Consider the following 17,657-nt stretch of genomic DNA (forward strand, 5'->3'; position numbering starts at 1 on the left):
TGAAACTACAGCTCAAGACCTTAACCATTACCAGCTCTGCAAGGGTTGAACAGGAGCTACAAGGCTCAGATTCACTTCCACAGTCAGGCCTTGAGGCTTGGCTGGTGCAAGAGGGGTAGATGTCTCTTAAGTGATGCACCTCAAGGGGCTGCCTTAGATGTAAACCAATAAAAATGCATTTATTTATGGGGTTTTTAATTTATAAAATGTGTTTATTGTTGTCACTTCCGAGACAATATGACTACCTAGTGCTAGCAATAAGTCAAATAATTTTGCAGATCACAGAGAACTTTTCCTGCTCTAATATGCAATCTATCTGCTCTAATATTCAGTCTAAATCAGAGAGATTTTTAAAGGATTTTTCATCATATTTTGTAAGTGTATTCCAGGTTAAAAGACTAACCCTAAAACTAGTCAGGTGGAAAAAAAAGGCTGGCACTCAAAGGCAGTGTGGACATAAGTTAATTATTTTAATTCTGAAAAGGAGCAGTTGAAAGACAACATGTTTAACAAGAACAGAAGTGAGAATATTATTTCATTTTCTGTAGCTAGTGGTGATCTAAGGAAATGAGCTGGATAGGAAGAGAAGTGAAAAATACAAAATGTGTAACACAGAAGAAGTAGAGGCTGAGGAAATAAGAATGGAAGGTGTTATTTAATGGGCTACAGATGTGTGAGAAAATGTTGGGAGCCAGTGGCTGCTAGGTGTTGCTGTGGGTGAACACCCAGGCTAAGGACTGTCTGGAGTTTCAGACCGGAACATTTATGGTTACATAGACAGCACTTCTCAGAAAGGGTTGCTTCCAGTGCTGTGGATTCTATTATTTTAGTGAAGTTTCTCCTCACATTAATAAAAAAATCTGCCAAACCTCTATTCTTTGCAAACTTCTTGGAAACTTTGCCTCCATCGTGTTCTTTCTGTGCCATAGTGTGTTCTTTTTAATGAAAAGTTCTGTAACAGGTAAATAGATAGAGCAAAAAATGACCACAGAATCCTCAGTTCTTATGAGCTTGGTGATGAGTGGAAAAAGTTGCTGGAATTGCTGCCTGCAGTGCTAAGAAACAGGTTATTATATACAGAGGAATTACTTAATTGAATTACTTCCAGTTTCTTTCCTCTTAAGTATTTTAGTTTTCTTATTAGCTATAGCAGTCCCAACTGCTTTGTTGACAGATTTTGCTAATTACTCAGAGATCCTAAAACATCCACTTCCAAGAGAATTGCTCACTATTTCCTGGATAAAAATAAAAGAGAGATTATGTCCACATTTGGACTGTAAAATATATTGTAGTAGTTTCTCTACTTCTCTTCAGAGAGTTGCACAAGGTGGAGCTGGATGCATTGTACATTTTACTGAAGAAAAGTAAGTAGTTATGAAATTGTGCATATATGCATACATGCAGATATACTTCCACAGTGGAACCATGCAAATATTTTTTCTGTGAAAAAGGAAGACATCTTCTTCAATATCCTCTTCAAAGGAAAATTAACATAACTCCTTAGATAGTTCAATAAGCAGTTGCTTAGTTGCTGGCTAAGATTTGATTATTCTGCTTACCTTTTTTCTTCTATAAAAATGTAGGAGTTTTAGTATTGTCATTGTTATCTCTCACTGCTGAAAGAGCACTAGGGGAATGAGAGATTCAGGAAGGAAGTAATTTGGATTGATAGGATTTGCAGCCGGCAGAATTTTTATTGTATGTCCCACATAAGCCTTTTTTGTGGACCATACTTTGTTTATCTTATTTTTCAGTACTCTTGTTTGACGGCAATTGTCACCTAAAAGTCCAGGAAAACTCCTTGTCTAATAAATCTTTCAAATGTTAAAAATATTCTCAGATAAATGCAAAATAAAATAGTGAAAAGAGTGGATTTGTTTTTCATTTGACCTAATTTTGCTACTTTCATGTCAATAGGAGAAGTCCTCAAAATAACTGTAAATTCTGTTAAAATAAATGTTCTTATATGCTTTATAGTAATTTTAATTTAATCTCTGAATTTATACTTTGCATTTTGCAATGCTGTGGATATTTCCCTGGCAGTGCAATAGAAAACACTGAGTTTTGAGTGTTCCTTCTTTTTTATCAATGTACAGCTTCTGATTTGCAGTTTTTTGTGGTAGCTTAAGGGTCTATGTGTCTTGGCTTTTGTAACAACATCCTAAAGTTCCTATTTTCCAACAGCAATCAATAGTTAAAATTCATATTGAAAAGATGATTTGTGAAACTTAGGCTAAGTACTTAATCAGAAATTACTTTTTTAATGAATATGTTTAGTTTCTTGGTTTTTATTAGGGTGGGCTTGTGAATTTGTCCTCTGGCATACTTTTTAGTACAAACTGCTGGCCTTTTGAAGTCTGAGGAAGTATTAAGAGTTAGCAGAATACTCCAGAATACACCAAATTTCACAAAGAGTTGTACTTCAGCTGGATGGTATTAAGCTGTTCTTCTCTAGGATTTCTTGCTGCTTTGAAAAGCTGTATACTGTAGAAAATTTTCCCTCAGACATTTCATTCACTGTATATGACGTAAGAGCTATAATCAAGAACTGTTTGTTTCTTCCAGTAGTATTTTTTCAGCATTTGCAACAAAACCATCCAATTGTTTCTTCAAGGGGCAGTCTGTAGCAGGGCTACTGCAAAGTGATTAACATTTGTGCCTAAAAGTCCATCATGTTACTCCAATGTTACATTCTAAAAAAAAAAAAAGATTGTTTTTTAACACTTTTCTGTTAGCAAAATTCCAGCTTTGGCAGAACCAACACTGAAATTTTATAGATTTTCTTTCAGCTAAAGACTCTGTAAACCAGCAAAACTGAGTGAGACTTGACCCTGGTGAAGAAAGGGTAACACCATTTTAGCACCAAGAGTTACATGCAGTACTTGTAGATGACAGATGTCTGTGCCAGAATTCACCTACCATGGTAAAAGAAATTCTTGGGATCTGATTTCCCAACTTATGAGCACCTGAGTGAGGTTTAGTTGGCATCTGAATGGGACCAGTACAATGAACTTCCAGTTTTTATGGGAAATAAAATGTTCACAATTCAAATAAAAATGTTAACGGAAGACTACTTTCTTAAAGTCAGCTAGAGAAGGAAATGAAAAATAAAATAGCAGACAGAAAGAAAGATGTCAAATATTAAGTGACAGTTTTCTTTGTTTATGTTTTATTTATATGTTGCAAGTTGCAACAGTATTTCAGGGAATGCTATAGATGCCACTTTGTTTGCAAAGCAGTTGGAAAGCCTGGAGCACTCTTTTAGGCTCTAGTCCTGAATTGTGTTTCCCAATACACCAATTTCCATTATGACTTTATGGAAGTCACCATATCCCCGTTTCTCATCTGTAAAATGAGATAGACTATTTTGCAAGGTTTTTTAAAAGAGTAATAACAGAGGTTATAGAAATTTACAATCAGAACAGTTAAATAAATACCAAAAAATGTATTCTAGGGAAGAAAGATGCATAGCGTTTGTAGTAGTTTGAAAACAAACCAGTGGGAGGCACCAAGTCAGAATAACAATTTAATGGGGAAAAATCAAAGAAAAGGGGAAAAAAAGAAAGACTAAAAGAACACACTGGTTCAAACTGACAGAGTCAAGATACAACCTGAGTTCCGGTTAGGCAGGGTGGTGGTTGCAGTCCTCTAAAGCGGTGATCCTGTAGAATAAAAAAGGTCTGCTCTTCCTCAGAAGATCCGGTGGTGGCTCTGTAGCTCCTGTCCTCTGGAGATCCAGTGGAGAAGGGTTGTCTCTGGTGCTCAGTCTCAGATTATATCCACGATGGGATGCTTGGTTCCTCCCTCTGGGTGGAGCATCTCACAATGGGGTAATGAGTCATGAGGCCAAGTGTTGATTAGGCTCATTAACAGAAGATAGTCCAGAGGGAGTTATCTCTGAGTCATGCAGCAGGACAATGATGGGCCATTAACAGCAAGTTAGTCTGGGGGGAGGATGCAAGAAACACTGCCCCACCTGATTTTCACTGCTCATGAGGATGGTAATGGAATACACCTCAACCCAGGACAGCTCTAAACACCTACAGGCTTTAAATGGAAGTGGGAAAATACATTTATTTACTTTCGTGGATAATGTATTCAGATATCTCATCAGTGAGAATGATAAAAATGCCCAACAGACTGGATTCCGCTCTCCAAATAGAGCTACTTCCTTGTCTGGAAAGGTCAATCCATCAGGGGAAGTATGAAATTAAATGCACACCCTCAGTCATCTGCAAGGATTGGGTAGTACTTTATGGAAGCATTGTAGCATTCACCTTACCTAATTCCTATTAATAAGCCCAAATAACAAGCCTTTGAGGGCTCAGTTTTCTATAATGGTCTTAATTTTTTTCTAAAACTAATGCAGTCAGTCACTGGTAACAGTTACTGTTTTAACCTGTTTTGTATATTACAGAGTGTCTCACCCCCCAACAATTATTTTGCCACTTCACAACTGGGAACCCAAAGATGAACCTACAAAAGAAGAAGAAGTTGGTCCTTTAGTAGAACACATCTATGAGGTAAAAATTATGTATGTTGCCACAGGACCTCACGCTGCCCCCACTGAATTCCTGATGAATTTGGTTTATTGTCTTTATCTGTAGCTAGATAAAGCCACAAATGTAAATACTCTGACTTTAGCACATGACCCAAATTTAATCTGGGAATTCAGAACCCCATTATCTGTTCATGTGAGTGGAGGAGATATTAGTTTATGCTAGAAGTCTGTCTTTGATATTTAAGGGATTTATAAACATTTTGGGTGTTTGACAAAAATTAAAAACAGTCCATAAAATTTCCTTATAATCAATGTCAAATATCTTCTCATCAGAAGCTGTGCACTGGAAAAAATGTTTTCTTTCTAGCTAACTGAAAAAAAAAAGTAGACATACATGTAACTTGTTACCTCAGAAAACGTTCTATTGAAAATAACTCTTAATGTTTGAAGTACACATATATTTACCTTGTATTTTTGTTGGTTTTTTTCCTATGGATGATTCATCAATTTAAAGAGAAGAGTTCAGCTTAGAAAAAAAGGCATTGAGTGAACTACATGGAATAGAAGCCATCCTTAGAATCTGATGGATGGCCTTTATTCTAGAGGGTAAAACACAGGGCTTCACATATGGTTATAATTCACAAACTAGCACTTGAGAAAATATAAGCAACTGAGCTTAATCAGCAGTGTAAGATTACAATTTTGCATGACATGCTAAAGTGTAGTGAATACAACTGTAAAATACAAGTTATCATTTGTGAATTCCTCATCTTAACACATTTCTCTAAACTGAAAAATGCCTAACAAATCTTCCTGTCTCAAGCATTTGGGTTGTTTGTGAAACTATATATGTGATTTCAAATGTATTAAAATAAGTACTGTAATTAGTTACAGTTACTAAGGAAACCACTTACATGGTTTATATCAGCAAAGTGTAAAAAAGACTAGACAGTTTCCCAGAAGATGTAAGATTGAAAGGGGATTTTATTTAGCTCTAACTAAAGGTAATCAGTCACAAAAATTCTGCAAATTAAAAAAAAAAAGGTTCTCACATCTCTAGAAACTTTGCGTGAAGGTCCATGATGTTCAGCTTCTTTAGCTCTTCATGCCCAGTGACAACACATGTCCAGACTTCCTGTTGTCATCAGTTATTTTCAAACTGTAAACTGATACAAGGAAACTATTTTAATAGCCTAGATTTCTAAACTTTTATTATTTCTATCTTTGTTAATTTTCCCTGGAAAAAAATAATATCCTGGGATGTTAATTTAGGATTTAGGAAAACTAGTTCCTTTATTTCTTTTGAGGAAATTTAGATCGAGAGTTTTGAAAATACAGTTCTTAACCAAAGAAGCTAGTTTAAGTTCCGCTCTACCTTCTATTCTTGTGCCCTGAAATGTGATTCTTTTGTATTCTGAAGTTTTGGCTACTGTTTTCAAGTATGAACTGTTAAAATTCACTGTTCATATTTCTATAGTGTTTCTTTGCTAGTGTTTTGGGTTGGGTTTTTTTTATACTTGTTTAGATAATTTCAACTCTTCATATGTAGGAAAAAATGGGAAAGGTGATGGATTTCTTGAATACAGACTTGGACAGCAAAGACTGTTCTCCCAGATTTGCCATTGGCTTTGTGACTAATTTGGAGAGATTCTTCTCTCCTACCTGCCACAGATTCTCCATCAATAAAGTGATGTTAATATCTATACATCCTTCCCTAAATCCTTCAAGGCAGTGTGCACTTAGAATTTGAAAATATCTAAGTGGTTGTTGCAGTGTTTTTTGTTGTTATTTATTGCCTTGGAAAGTACTGATCATGTTTCTTTGACAGCTGCACAATATAGGACCAAGTGCCATCAACAATACAGTTCTCCATGTTGGTTGGCCTGTGTCCAGTAGAGAAGAATTTCTTCTTTATATTCTTCACATTCAGACACATGGACCATTGCACTGTCAAACAAGCTCTCCTATTAATACTATGCAAATAAAGGTAAGTATTTTATTTCCATCCCTTTCTGCATTTTAATTGGGGTTTTTTGCCTACACTTCACAATGGGATGGAACTTTTTGGGAACTTTTAACAACCCAAAATCATTTTCATGAGTAAGAAGCAAGACATAGGTCGTCTGTAATGTTTCTAATGCGACTGTTGCGTTGTTTGGTACATATTTGGTTTCTGTACTCATAATATTTTTGAGAAGGGTGCACTCAATCCCACTGTCAATGCTACCAACAGAGATGTCAAAAAGTGCCCTGTCCCAATACCAACCACTGAGGAGCACCATGTGTCACTGGTCTCCAGCTGGACGTTAAGCCATTGACCACAATTCCTTGAGTGTGATCACACAGCCCATTCATTATCCCCTGAGTGCTCCGTCAGGTCCATGTCTTTCCAGCATAGAGACCAGGATGTCATCTGGGACTGTGACAAATGCTTTCTCTAGGTGCAGGTAGATGATGTCAGTTGTTCTTCCCAAGACCGTGACCCCACCATAGAAGGCCACCAAACCTGTCCAGCACAATAAGCCTTTAGTGAAGCTGTATTGGCTGTCATCAATCACCTCCTCATTTTCCGCGTGCCTTACCATAGTTTCCAGGAAGATCTGCTCCATGATTGGGCTGGGCACAGAAGTGAGACTGACTGGCCTGTAGTTCTACAGGTTTTCCTTTTTTTCCCTTTTTAGAAATGGGCGTTATGTTTCCCCTTTTCCAGTCAGTGAGAGCTTCACCAGACTGCCACAACTTCTCAGATATGGTTTTTGGCTTAGCCAGTTCATCTGCCAGTTCCCTCAGGACCCATGGATCCATCTCATCAACTCTCCTGGCCTTGTGCACCTCCAGATCCTTTAGACATTCTCAAACCTGACTTTCTCCTAGAGTAGGCAGTCCTTCATTCTCCCTTGTGTGATCTGGGGAGTGTGCCCAGAGTATTTGCCAGTGAAGACTGAGGCAAAAAGTCATTGAGTATCTCAGCCTTCTAAACATCCTGGGTAACCAGGTCTCCTGTTTCTTTCTGGAAGGGACTTACATTTTCCCTCATCTTCCTTTGAGTATCCATAGAAGCTTTTCATATAGTTTTTGACATCCCTGGCCATATTTAATTCTCTTAGGGCTTTAGCTTTCCTAACCCAATCCCTAGCTGCTTGGACAATTTCCTGTTTTAAGATCTATGTTTGTGATGGCAGATCCCCCCAAAAGAGCTTGGTTTGGCTCAAAATCAGAAGATTAAGCAAAACAGTATTATACCATCAAAAACAAGGTATCCAAGTTTTTAAGCATAACTGATTCCAGACATTTCTGGAGTAAACAACAACACTTCTCAAGTTTAACCAGTAGCCTGTTAAACGTCTTTCAGAGAGAGTTGCCTTCCAAGTGCTAAAAATGCTCCACGTCTTTTGCATACCAGAAGGGGTTTGAGTTTGGTATATTCAGTGAAAGGGGAGACAACTTTCTAGTGATGAAGAGTGCTCATAACCTCAGGAGCTACAAGTCAAGTCTTTAGCTTAAACAGACAGAACTACAATACATACTTAAAAGAGTAAAGAAAAATTGATGTCTACCAAAAATAGTATGGCTAGATTTTTGTGTTTCACCCAGGAAACCAGAGAGGGATTGGAATTCCATCCTTTTATGTAGTTTCTCTAGAGAAAGAAAAATCAAATGCATGGTAGGAAACAGAAGATAATAAATGTCTGTCCATTTTATACCCAAAGCACAGTAAGATTGGAGACGGAATCTTTTCTACATATCTTTTCTACCTAATTTTCACCTCTTTTTCAAAAGTGGTGAGGAGGAAGAAGCTGAGGTGCTGCATTTGTGCTTGTAAGCCAAGCTTCTCAAACTCACTGATCAGATCAGGTTGCAAGTGAAAAGGAGTTCAGCATCCTCCTGCCCTAGCCACTGTGTTCTGTTTAAGTTTGAGTTAAGAAGCTGAGTAGAATACTGCCACAGTTCTTACTGACATTTTCAGGCAATGTATATTTTTTAATTTAATTTTTTTTTTTAGTTTGCTTTTCCTTCTACTACTTGGTAATGATTGCATCTGTTACATAAACAAGGCTTAATTCCTATGAAGTTTGTGAGAAATTTTCCTGTAATAATGGTCCATCTGTTGTGGCAGAATATGGCTTTAGATCCACAATCACTATTGCAAGAATTTAAGTCTCCTTTCCTTATTTCAGTTTTTCAAAGCATTAAACAGCATGAATACACAAATCAGGTTTCAAATATGTAATACTTATCTATTGGCTTCAGATGGGAGGAGGACACAGAGACAGGCTCCTTCAAGTTTTGTATAAATAGCAAGATGCTTAGCTCAATTTTCCAAATAAGGCTAAAGGCATTAAATGCCTGACTTCTCTTGGATATACGAATCTAGCTCTCTTAGGGCACTGAGGCATTTCCCCTTTGAAATTACTCAGATTGTTCAGTTTCAATCAAAACAGTGTATTCCTCCCTATTGCTGAATTTCTTGTCTTGTAAAAACATTTTCTTCAGGCTTTGTTGTCTAGTCCACAAAGATAAATCACACCTATGTGCACATGGGAAGACTTTTGTTTAGGGATTTCTCTGTAGCTTATCTTCCTATGAAGGCCATGAGGGAAGTGAAAGGATAATAAAATTATGAATCTTGGAAGAGGTGCAAAATGGAGCAAAAAGGAGCAAAAAAGTGAAAAAGGAAAAAAAGTACTTATCAAAGATATGGAATGGATTCCATTGCAGAAGAACTCAGAACTCAGTACACTAGGATGCTTCAATCTAGAAAAGAGGTGACTATGCACACATATCAAAATGATCCTCAAAATGAGTAGTGGCAGGAAGAGCATGGGTGTGGATTGACTGTTCTCTGCCTCTTCCTGAGCAGGAACTGGAGCATCTGATGAAGCCTGGAGAGTCAGATTCAAAACAAGCAAAAGGAAGTGGTGGTTCATGGTGGCAGGTCTCAGGTGTCTGGAACTTGTGGCCAAAGGGAAGTAGTCAGGGTTAAAAGTTTACATGATTTTAGGAGAAAAGTAAATAAATTCCCAAAAGAAGAGTCCAGTGAAGATTAGTAAATGAACAAAAACTTCATATAGATGAGGAAGTCCCTGATCTGAAAACATTTGGGAGCTGAAAATTATTAGGAGAGTATTGTGTATGCATACCCCATTCTTAATGCCTTCTTACTCTTCCTAAAGGCAGCTGTGATGAGAAGAGGGCTCAGTTACATGGACTTTTGGCTTGAGACAATATTCCTGATGGGTTGCTTTTTTTTCCCAGACTGATGGCGAAAAGCATTTTTATGAAACCTGTACCTATAAGTACCACTATGGTAGAATATACAGGGTGACACACATGGCACATTCTCAATAGCTGAGCACTGTAGTACCACAAGTGAGGCATCTATCAGGGAAGCAGTGAAATAACAGCCAAAATTCACCACATGGACAAGGTACATCCACCAACATGAGTGGCAGGAGCTAATCCCTTCCAGAGGCACTATCTCCTCATGGTGCAAAACTGTTTCTACTATGTTTAGGTCTTGGTCTTAGGAAAAAATAATATCATCCAATGAGTTGCTCTTGAATGGTCACCAACCCCTCTTGAATAATACCTTTTACACAAAGCCTTCTTCCAGAACATTTCTGATGGAGTTACACATAGCAACAGATGCTATTGCTTGGCTAGAAAATGAGAAAGGTGAAAGAGGGTTTTGAGATGAGAGGTGGAGAACTGGAGAGGTCTGGAAACCTACTTAAAGTAATAACGCTCAGGAGAATAATGCAGTACAGTTTTCCATGGCGGGGAAACTGAGACAGTCCGCTGTAGTTAGAGGGAGGGAATGATCCTCTATCTAAGATATTGTGTACTAAATATGTGGCATATAAAATAGCTACAGATTGTACAGGTGTGCAATTCCATGTGACCAGCTCAAGAAGGGTAAAATAATATCTTTAACCCGGACATCTAGGGCACTGGACAAATTCTGCTCTTAAATGGTTGCAGGAGACACGTGTTTTCGCTTAACCACAGGGCTGGTTTTGAACCTTTGCTGTAAAAATTCACTACTAAGATGCTAACACCCTAGGATCTATGAAAAAAGAAAAATGTAAATATGAAAATCCTCTAGTATTCAAATGAATCTACATCTATATCTGTTGTGATCATATATTGAGGTCTTCTTCACAGACATAATATTGTGTTGCGGGTTTTTTTTCATTTGTCATCAATAAAGTCTATATGGTGGTGAAAGAATTCTAGGAGAGTTTGCACATGTCACCACATTGAGAGGGAGAGATTTGCTAGCTGCTTAAGTGTTCCCTTATTGCAAATAGACAATGTTTACCTGATTAAGCAACAGAAAACAGGAAAAAAGGGGATTCTTATTTTTTTAATGGGTTTTCATCTGTTAATGAATTATAATATATTTCACTTTGTAAGACGCTTTTGACTGAAGATCTCCGACAATGTCAAATGTTCATGTTCTGTTTATAGCATTATAATTTAAATCAGATAAATTGATGCCATGAAGATTTTTTGCTTTTTCTTTTATACCCCTGTTGTACCTTTTTTACAGCTTCTGTATTCTTAGTGCTTTTTGCCTACATTCTTGGACTTGTTTGTCAAGCTGAGAGACTAAACATTTTAGAAGCTTCATAGCTAGGGATCAGTGTGCCCCAGACCCCAAGGTCCTCTCCAGAACACATTCTGTAAACCAAGATAGAACCATCCAGGGGAAGGTTCCTTGGGGAGGGGGGCTCATTTGAGCCCCTCACTGGGGAATCTTTGATAGATATGCTAATTAGTAAAACCTATAATGTTATACCAGATCTTTTGGGGGATGTGCATTGCAGTGTGCCTTGGGGTGCATTCCACCTGGATGTGTGCACCTAAGGATCCTTAAAATAAATACCAAGGTAAAATCCCTTTTCCCCTTCTAACCGTGTTTGACTCTTGATTTTAAGACCAGGCATCAAAAGGCATCAAAATGATACAAATTTTCCAAATCTAGTACTACACAGCATTAGTGTGTGGAAGGTTTTGTGTGTTTATAGCTATTCTCTTCCATATAATGCTACAACATTTATTACAATTACAAACATTTTCTTTAGGAATTTGTTTAAGATACTTTGTGTTCAGAAGTTAAAGGAAGATAAGATAGGAATGATAAGAATGATCTGATATAGCTCTTTATAATATGAAGTCCTTAAGAAATAGCTTTGGCTATGTTTAGTTGAGTTCCTATTGAGATCTTATTGTAAACTTCCATGAATATTTTATTGTTATTTTACATTATTGGATTGTCATGAATTAAAATTTTTCTTTCCTTCTGTAGCAATTAGCTCCAGGAGTTCTTTGAGGCTTCATGAAAGAAGCTATAAATGTCCTGTGTAGAAGTTAAACACAAACTGCTAACAAAAAATGTAGGTTTTAATTGAAGAACAAAAATCTGTAAATATAAAACTGAAGAGAATGTATTTTAATGTGAGATTAGAAATGAAGAAACTGTTGCATTCTACAAAGTTGAGCTTTTACCAAAACAAATCTATAACATATTTGTTATATGATCAAAAATCGTGTTGTTTGAAGTCAAGACTTCCTTTTTTTTCCAGAACTGGTAAAATCAGTATGTTTCATTAGGCAGATTCTGATCTAAACTAATGACTAAATTACTATGCAACAACTATGAATTTATCCTATTACATATATCAGAATCCGCCCCCAAGAGTCTAACAAAATTAAGTAAAGCAACGAAATTGACACCAGTAAAATTGGAGAAAAATGTTGTCTACTGTAATTCCTGTAACTGGGCAATATCTTGCTGTGCTATTACTCATCATGATCCTAGTTGAAAACAGTGTATTCTCATGATTGTGCTGTTAAATTGAAAAAACAGTGTTAATCCAAAATTTAAGACCTCTGAGATGGGAATAAATCTGTTAGACTCATTCTATGCGTATGTCTTTACCATTCCCATTTCTCTCTTTGCAGTTTGCTGTTCCACAAGACACTCCTGAACTTGCTGCTTTTTTATATAATTCCACAATTTCTCATTACATCAGGAGAAGGGATGTCGCAGTGGCAGAACCTCACAGGAAAAACTCTGCAAAAATATTGGTGAGCTATCTAAAAGCTATATACTGGGACTGTGCAGGGAAAGATGACGTTCTCTACGGTACCACAGGCAAGGCAAATGGGACAGGTCACTGCATTTTTAACAGTCCAGACAATGCTGGAGCAATAGCAATGCTCTCTCTCCTAGGGCAATAGTTCTGATTGGACAGCTTGGTACCTGAGTATTTGGACTTGGCTGTATTTTCAGGAGTTTCTGTTCCACTCCTGCATTCAAAGTGCCATCCTTAGCATACTTCAGTACTGTGGGTGTCAGCTGCCCTTCCCTAAAGGCAATGTTCAAACTCTATGACCTTGAGATCAGTCAAGGGATTCACACAGTCAGTGCTTTGCATCTATTTTTATGAACCTTGAGCAGAGTTTCTTTCATGCTGTCTAGTCTCTTATTAAGCTGTTTACTATAGACTCATGCTTGGATTCCTAGACCTCACTAGAATTTGGTAGGAAGCAAAGAACCTCACAAACCTAAGTCTTCTGGAGTAATAGAATAGTTACACTCTTCTGAAAGTTAATCTGGCAATTTTTTTAACAGGAAGAAGATAGAATCTGAGAGTAATGAAAACTGAACTTTTATTAAGAACAAAATCACAGATTAAGCCATTATAAACAGTAATCACTGTTGATTCCTGTGCCATTCTTTCATCAACCATTACCCTGGGAAGAATCTAATTCCACTGGGTCTGAAGGAAGAATTCCAGGAGTTTCAAAGACAGGCCAGTCATTATCACAGAACACTTAATTCATTCTCCAGTGATATCTTAATTTTCAGTCATCTTTCTAGGCTCATAGGCTGCCAGCATAAAAATGACTGCAGCAACTGGAAGGGGTTAACAAAGTTCTGAAGTATGCACTGTGTCTGCAACTTAAAATATGAAGCAGACAATTTTCAGCTGCTTGATGTAGATGGATCAAATATATTTAGTGGGGTACGTAGTAATATGAAATTGGCACTTTGATGAGCAGTCTTCTAGTAAAATATGCTTTTGATCAGCACAAATTAGGATAGAATTGGGTACAGTGCTTACCACTGGATACATAGCAAAAATTTTCCAGGGTAAGCATAGAAAAGCAGTGTCATTAGTTCAGTTAGACAGTGTCCCAGTTCTGCACACCTTCAGCATTAGCTACTGCTGATGCATCAAAATTATTTTTTTTATTTGACATGTTGGAAGTATACATGGAAAATAAATGTTGTTCTGGAAAAAAGACTGGTCAAAGATAATTCTTTGTTAAAAATCGTAATTTTTTTTAGAAATTTTAAGGTAATTTCATTTTCATTGAAACATTTTCACAGAGAGACAAAATGTTCTGAGAACCTCTTTTTCTATTTCAACCATTTATTAAACATTTGGTTTCTCTTCCATTAGTTCCAATGTGACATTGTTCTGAAAATCACTACAGGCTGAATGCATTACTGAGAAAAACAGAAATATGTGTTCAGGTCCTAAAATGTCAGCCAAAAGTAGACTTTTTTGCATACTAATGATTTATTTTGCTAATGTGTGTTTTTGGCCAATACGATTAATGAAAACAACTCTTCTCCTTCCTGCAAAATAAATAAATCTGTTTGGAGAATGTTTAAAGCCAAATAAACAGATACTTTAAAATATTCAGTTTAAAAAAAGTTTATAGTTGCAAGTTCCAGGGTTTACAGTTTCATTTTCAGGCAGATATAGAAAGCAGCAATTAAGCATATAGCTTCTGCTTATCCTCTGATAAGACAGAGATTTGTGAGGAAAGCTGTCTATAAAAACAGAGGATTCCTTAAGGGTGTTTTCAGATCTGTTACGTGCATCATCATCTCATTTCCTGAAGCATGGGCATTGGTACTGCATTCTCACTCTCACTAGAGAATTATACTCATGAAAACTTAGCTTTGTTTTTGAGGTCATAAGGCCTTCTGTCATGGGAGGGATTCTCTGCTGTGTTATAAAAATAGGAATCAATTGAAACCTCAGCCTTCCCCTGAGTCAAACAAAACTTTTCAGATAAAACCCATTTGTATATACAAAAATTTTTATTTTTTCCACACACATTAATCATTTTTTAATGAGATTTTTTCCTTTTTATGCCCTAAACAACCACATAATTTCTGTAGTTACCCCATGAAACTCTGCTCATTCCCTTCAGTGGCTTCTAGTCAGCTTTTAACCTTTAGTGTGACATTCTCCTGGCAGACTTTAAGAGTATATAGTTTTGAGTTGCAATGCTTGGCTTTTGCCTTCATCCTTGTAAATGAGCCAGAATCACTGCTCATCAGGAATGTTTCATGGACAATAAGTTTCAAGTAAAGCAACTAATGAATCTCAGCAAAAGTTCTGGCTGCTATAATGTAAATATCAGTGGGAAAACCAGGAGAGTTAGAAAAGGGGAAAGATTTAGGAATATAAACACTTCATGCATAGAAAACAGAAAAAAAAAGTGTTGAAATCATAAAGTGATTGATAGGTGAAGAAAAAGCACATGCTTCAAAGGATTGGTAGGTGCCTGGAAATTTTAAGAGTTCTTCAGAGCAGATACTTTTGAAAATTATTACTTTTATTTTCTTTATTACAGGAAGGTGTTTGTATTCATTGATGATGCAAAAAGAATCTGCTCCTTGGTTTATAGTTATCACAATGACTCATAGGGTATCTCATGTATATTAGATGAAATTACTGATTTCAGGCTATTTAGCTCTTTAGGGAAAGTTGATTTGTTTTGCTTATTTATAGCATTTGAAAATTATTTTATTTGTTTTCAAAGCATAAGTATGACTTCCCTTTATTTTGTGCTCAGAACTGCACAAATGTGAAGTGTGTCCTAATTTCGTGCACTGTGGGACAGCTGGAAAGAGGAAAGAGTGCTGCACTAAAAATCAGGTCCCGGCTCTGGGCACAAACATTCCTGGAGGTAATCATCTCTTTCAATACACATATTATTTTTTTTTTCTGTGACCAGTTATTTAAAAATATAAATGATTAAATTAAATGGAGCAAATGCAAATACTTTTTGTTACCACTGTCTTTGAAGATAACATCTCTCTGGTTCCTGTCCAGGTTGTTTGGATGCTGCTTACTTTTCTTTTTTTTGCTATCACTCCTTCTCAAATTTGTGTCCTGAATCCTACTTGAAAATACCAAGATTATTTTAAATACCTTTGGTTTTGTTTCAGCTTTTTTGGAATGGCCCAAATCAATAATCTCTTAGGTCTCAGTGATGTGTTCTGCATTTGTAACCTCTTTCCCAATGGAGGGTTTTTCTTGGAGCCATACTGCATATCATATACACTATGTCCATCTTAAAAATTCATTGTTATTCATTCTCTGTTAATCTAGGGACGAGTAGTATGTATCAAGCTCATATGATACATGACACTCATGTAGTGACAATCTGTCTTACTACTAAAAGAAGGGACAGTGTAGGCCATGGGAAAAATAAACTTCCCTTTGCAAATTCTTGCATTTCCAACTTCTGCTCTCAGGATTATATTCACACTGCATAAAGGGACCTGTTGGAGTGATCCCAGAAGAGGGCCACAGAGATGACGGGAGGAGTAAAACACTTCTCCTATGAGCACAAGCTAAGAGAGTTGGGTTTGTTCAGCCTGGAGAAGGCTACAGGGGGAGCTTATAGCACCTTCCAGTACCTAAAGGGGTCCTATGAGAAAGATGGGAAGAAATCATTTAGCAGAGCCTGTTGTGAAAGGACAAGGGGTAATGGTTTTCAACTAAAAGAGGATCTATTTAGATTAGATGTAAGAAAGAAGTTTTTTGCCTTGAGGGTGGTGAAATGCTGGAACAGGTTGCCCAGACAGGTGGCAGATGCCCCATCCCTGGAAACATTCTAAGACAGATTGGACAGGGCTCTGAGCAGCCTGGACTATTTGAAGATGTCCAAGCTTACGGCAGATGACTTTGAAAGGTCCCTTCCAACTCAAATTATTCTATGATTCTGTAAGGCAGAGGAATTGCACTGTGAGCTGTTACCTCACAGCTGGCCATGTGTCTGTACTTACTGCGTAGTTGTCATATCTTTAACACTGGGAAGTACACTGAGAAATTTATAATTCAGTTTGCTGTTATTAGGAAATAACTGCAGCTCCTATCTTGGTCAAACTGATTTATTGTCACCTTCCTTCTCAATTTAGAATTCTCCTGTCTTTCTGGAGTGCAAGAACCTTCCTCTGTTCCCTATAGCTGCGGGAGAACAATTCTTTGTATGCAGGGTACCTCTTACCCTGGCAAGAATTGAGGATCTTTGGTTTACAGCTTTAAATTAAGCTTCTCACACCTTTTAAGTTAATTTCTCCCTTCCCTCAAACATGAAAGCAGACAAAAGAAATTCATCCTCACTTGCTTTCCTGGAGAAATGAGAGCAGATAGAATAGTATTTCCAGAAAGTTGAATGCCAGCTCAGTAGATAACTACCTTTGTTTCAAATCCATAATGGGTGCAAACTCTGGGGGGAGTCACTGGTCTCTCTTTGTGTACAGGACTATGGCAGTGGTTACTTGAAAGGATGACCTGAAAGGTTTTTCTATCTGTCAGGGCATCAGATCACATTGTGTGTTTCTTCTCCAAAAGCTGTTATAGGACCACTATGACTGAAGAGCGCTTAAGTTCTGTCCTTGCTATCTGACCTTGCTTGAAAAAAAGATTTTTTGTCTAGCTCATTAACAAGAGACATCCTTTCAGATACTAGGTGAACTAATTCCTCATTTGTCAGTGCATTTTCTTTCTATAAACAATCAATCCCAAGAAATTTTCATTCAGTTCCATTAACACAAATACAATACTTTTAAGAAGAAGCATATTTAACAATAGTGTTTCATACTCTAGACTGGATGTACCTTATTTGGGTTTGCTGAGTGAGTAATCCGCAAGTGCAAAAAAAAATGCAAGCTCTGGTTCAAATTTAGGGCCAAAAGCATGACAGCTTGGATGTCTCTCTGTCCTTTCAAATCTGTGAGCTGGGATGGACATCGTCTGGTGCAAGCTTTTGCAAAGGACAGAAAATTGCAGTATGTAAGCATCTCTGCAGCTGTAGAAAAAACATACCTATTGAG

General features: G+C 37.1%; 1 protein-coding gene across 1 annotated transcript in view; it reads left to right on the forward strand.

The window, feature by feature from the left end:
• Positions 1–17,657, forward strand: part of ITGA8 (integrin subunit alpha 8) — a 113,819-nt gene that overhangs the window by 70,905 nt on the left and 25,257 nt on the right. Inside the window, exons 24-27 of the mRNA XM_069006741.1 lie at positions 4,418–4,523; positions 6,330–6,488; positions 12,470–12,595; positions 15,389–15,502. Of these exons, the coding sequence (XP_068862842.1) occupies positions 4,418–4,523; positions 6,330–6,488; positions 12,470–12,595; positions 15,389–15,502 (505 nt within the window). The remainder of the gene's footprint in view (positions 1–4,417; positions 4,524–6,329; positions 6,489–12,469; positions 12,596–15,388; positions 15,503–17,657) is intronic.

Source organism: Aphelocoma coerulescens, chromosome 2 (assembly GCF_041296385.1).
Source record: "Aphelocoma coerulescens isolate FSJ_1873_10779 chromosome 2, UR_Acoe_1.0, whole genome shotgun sequence".
Lineage (NCBI taxonomy): Eukaryota > Metazoa > Chordata > Aves > Passeriformes > Corvidae > Aphelocoma > Aphelocoma coerulescens.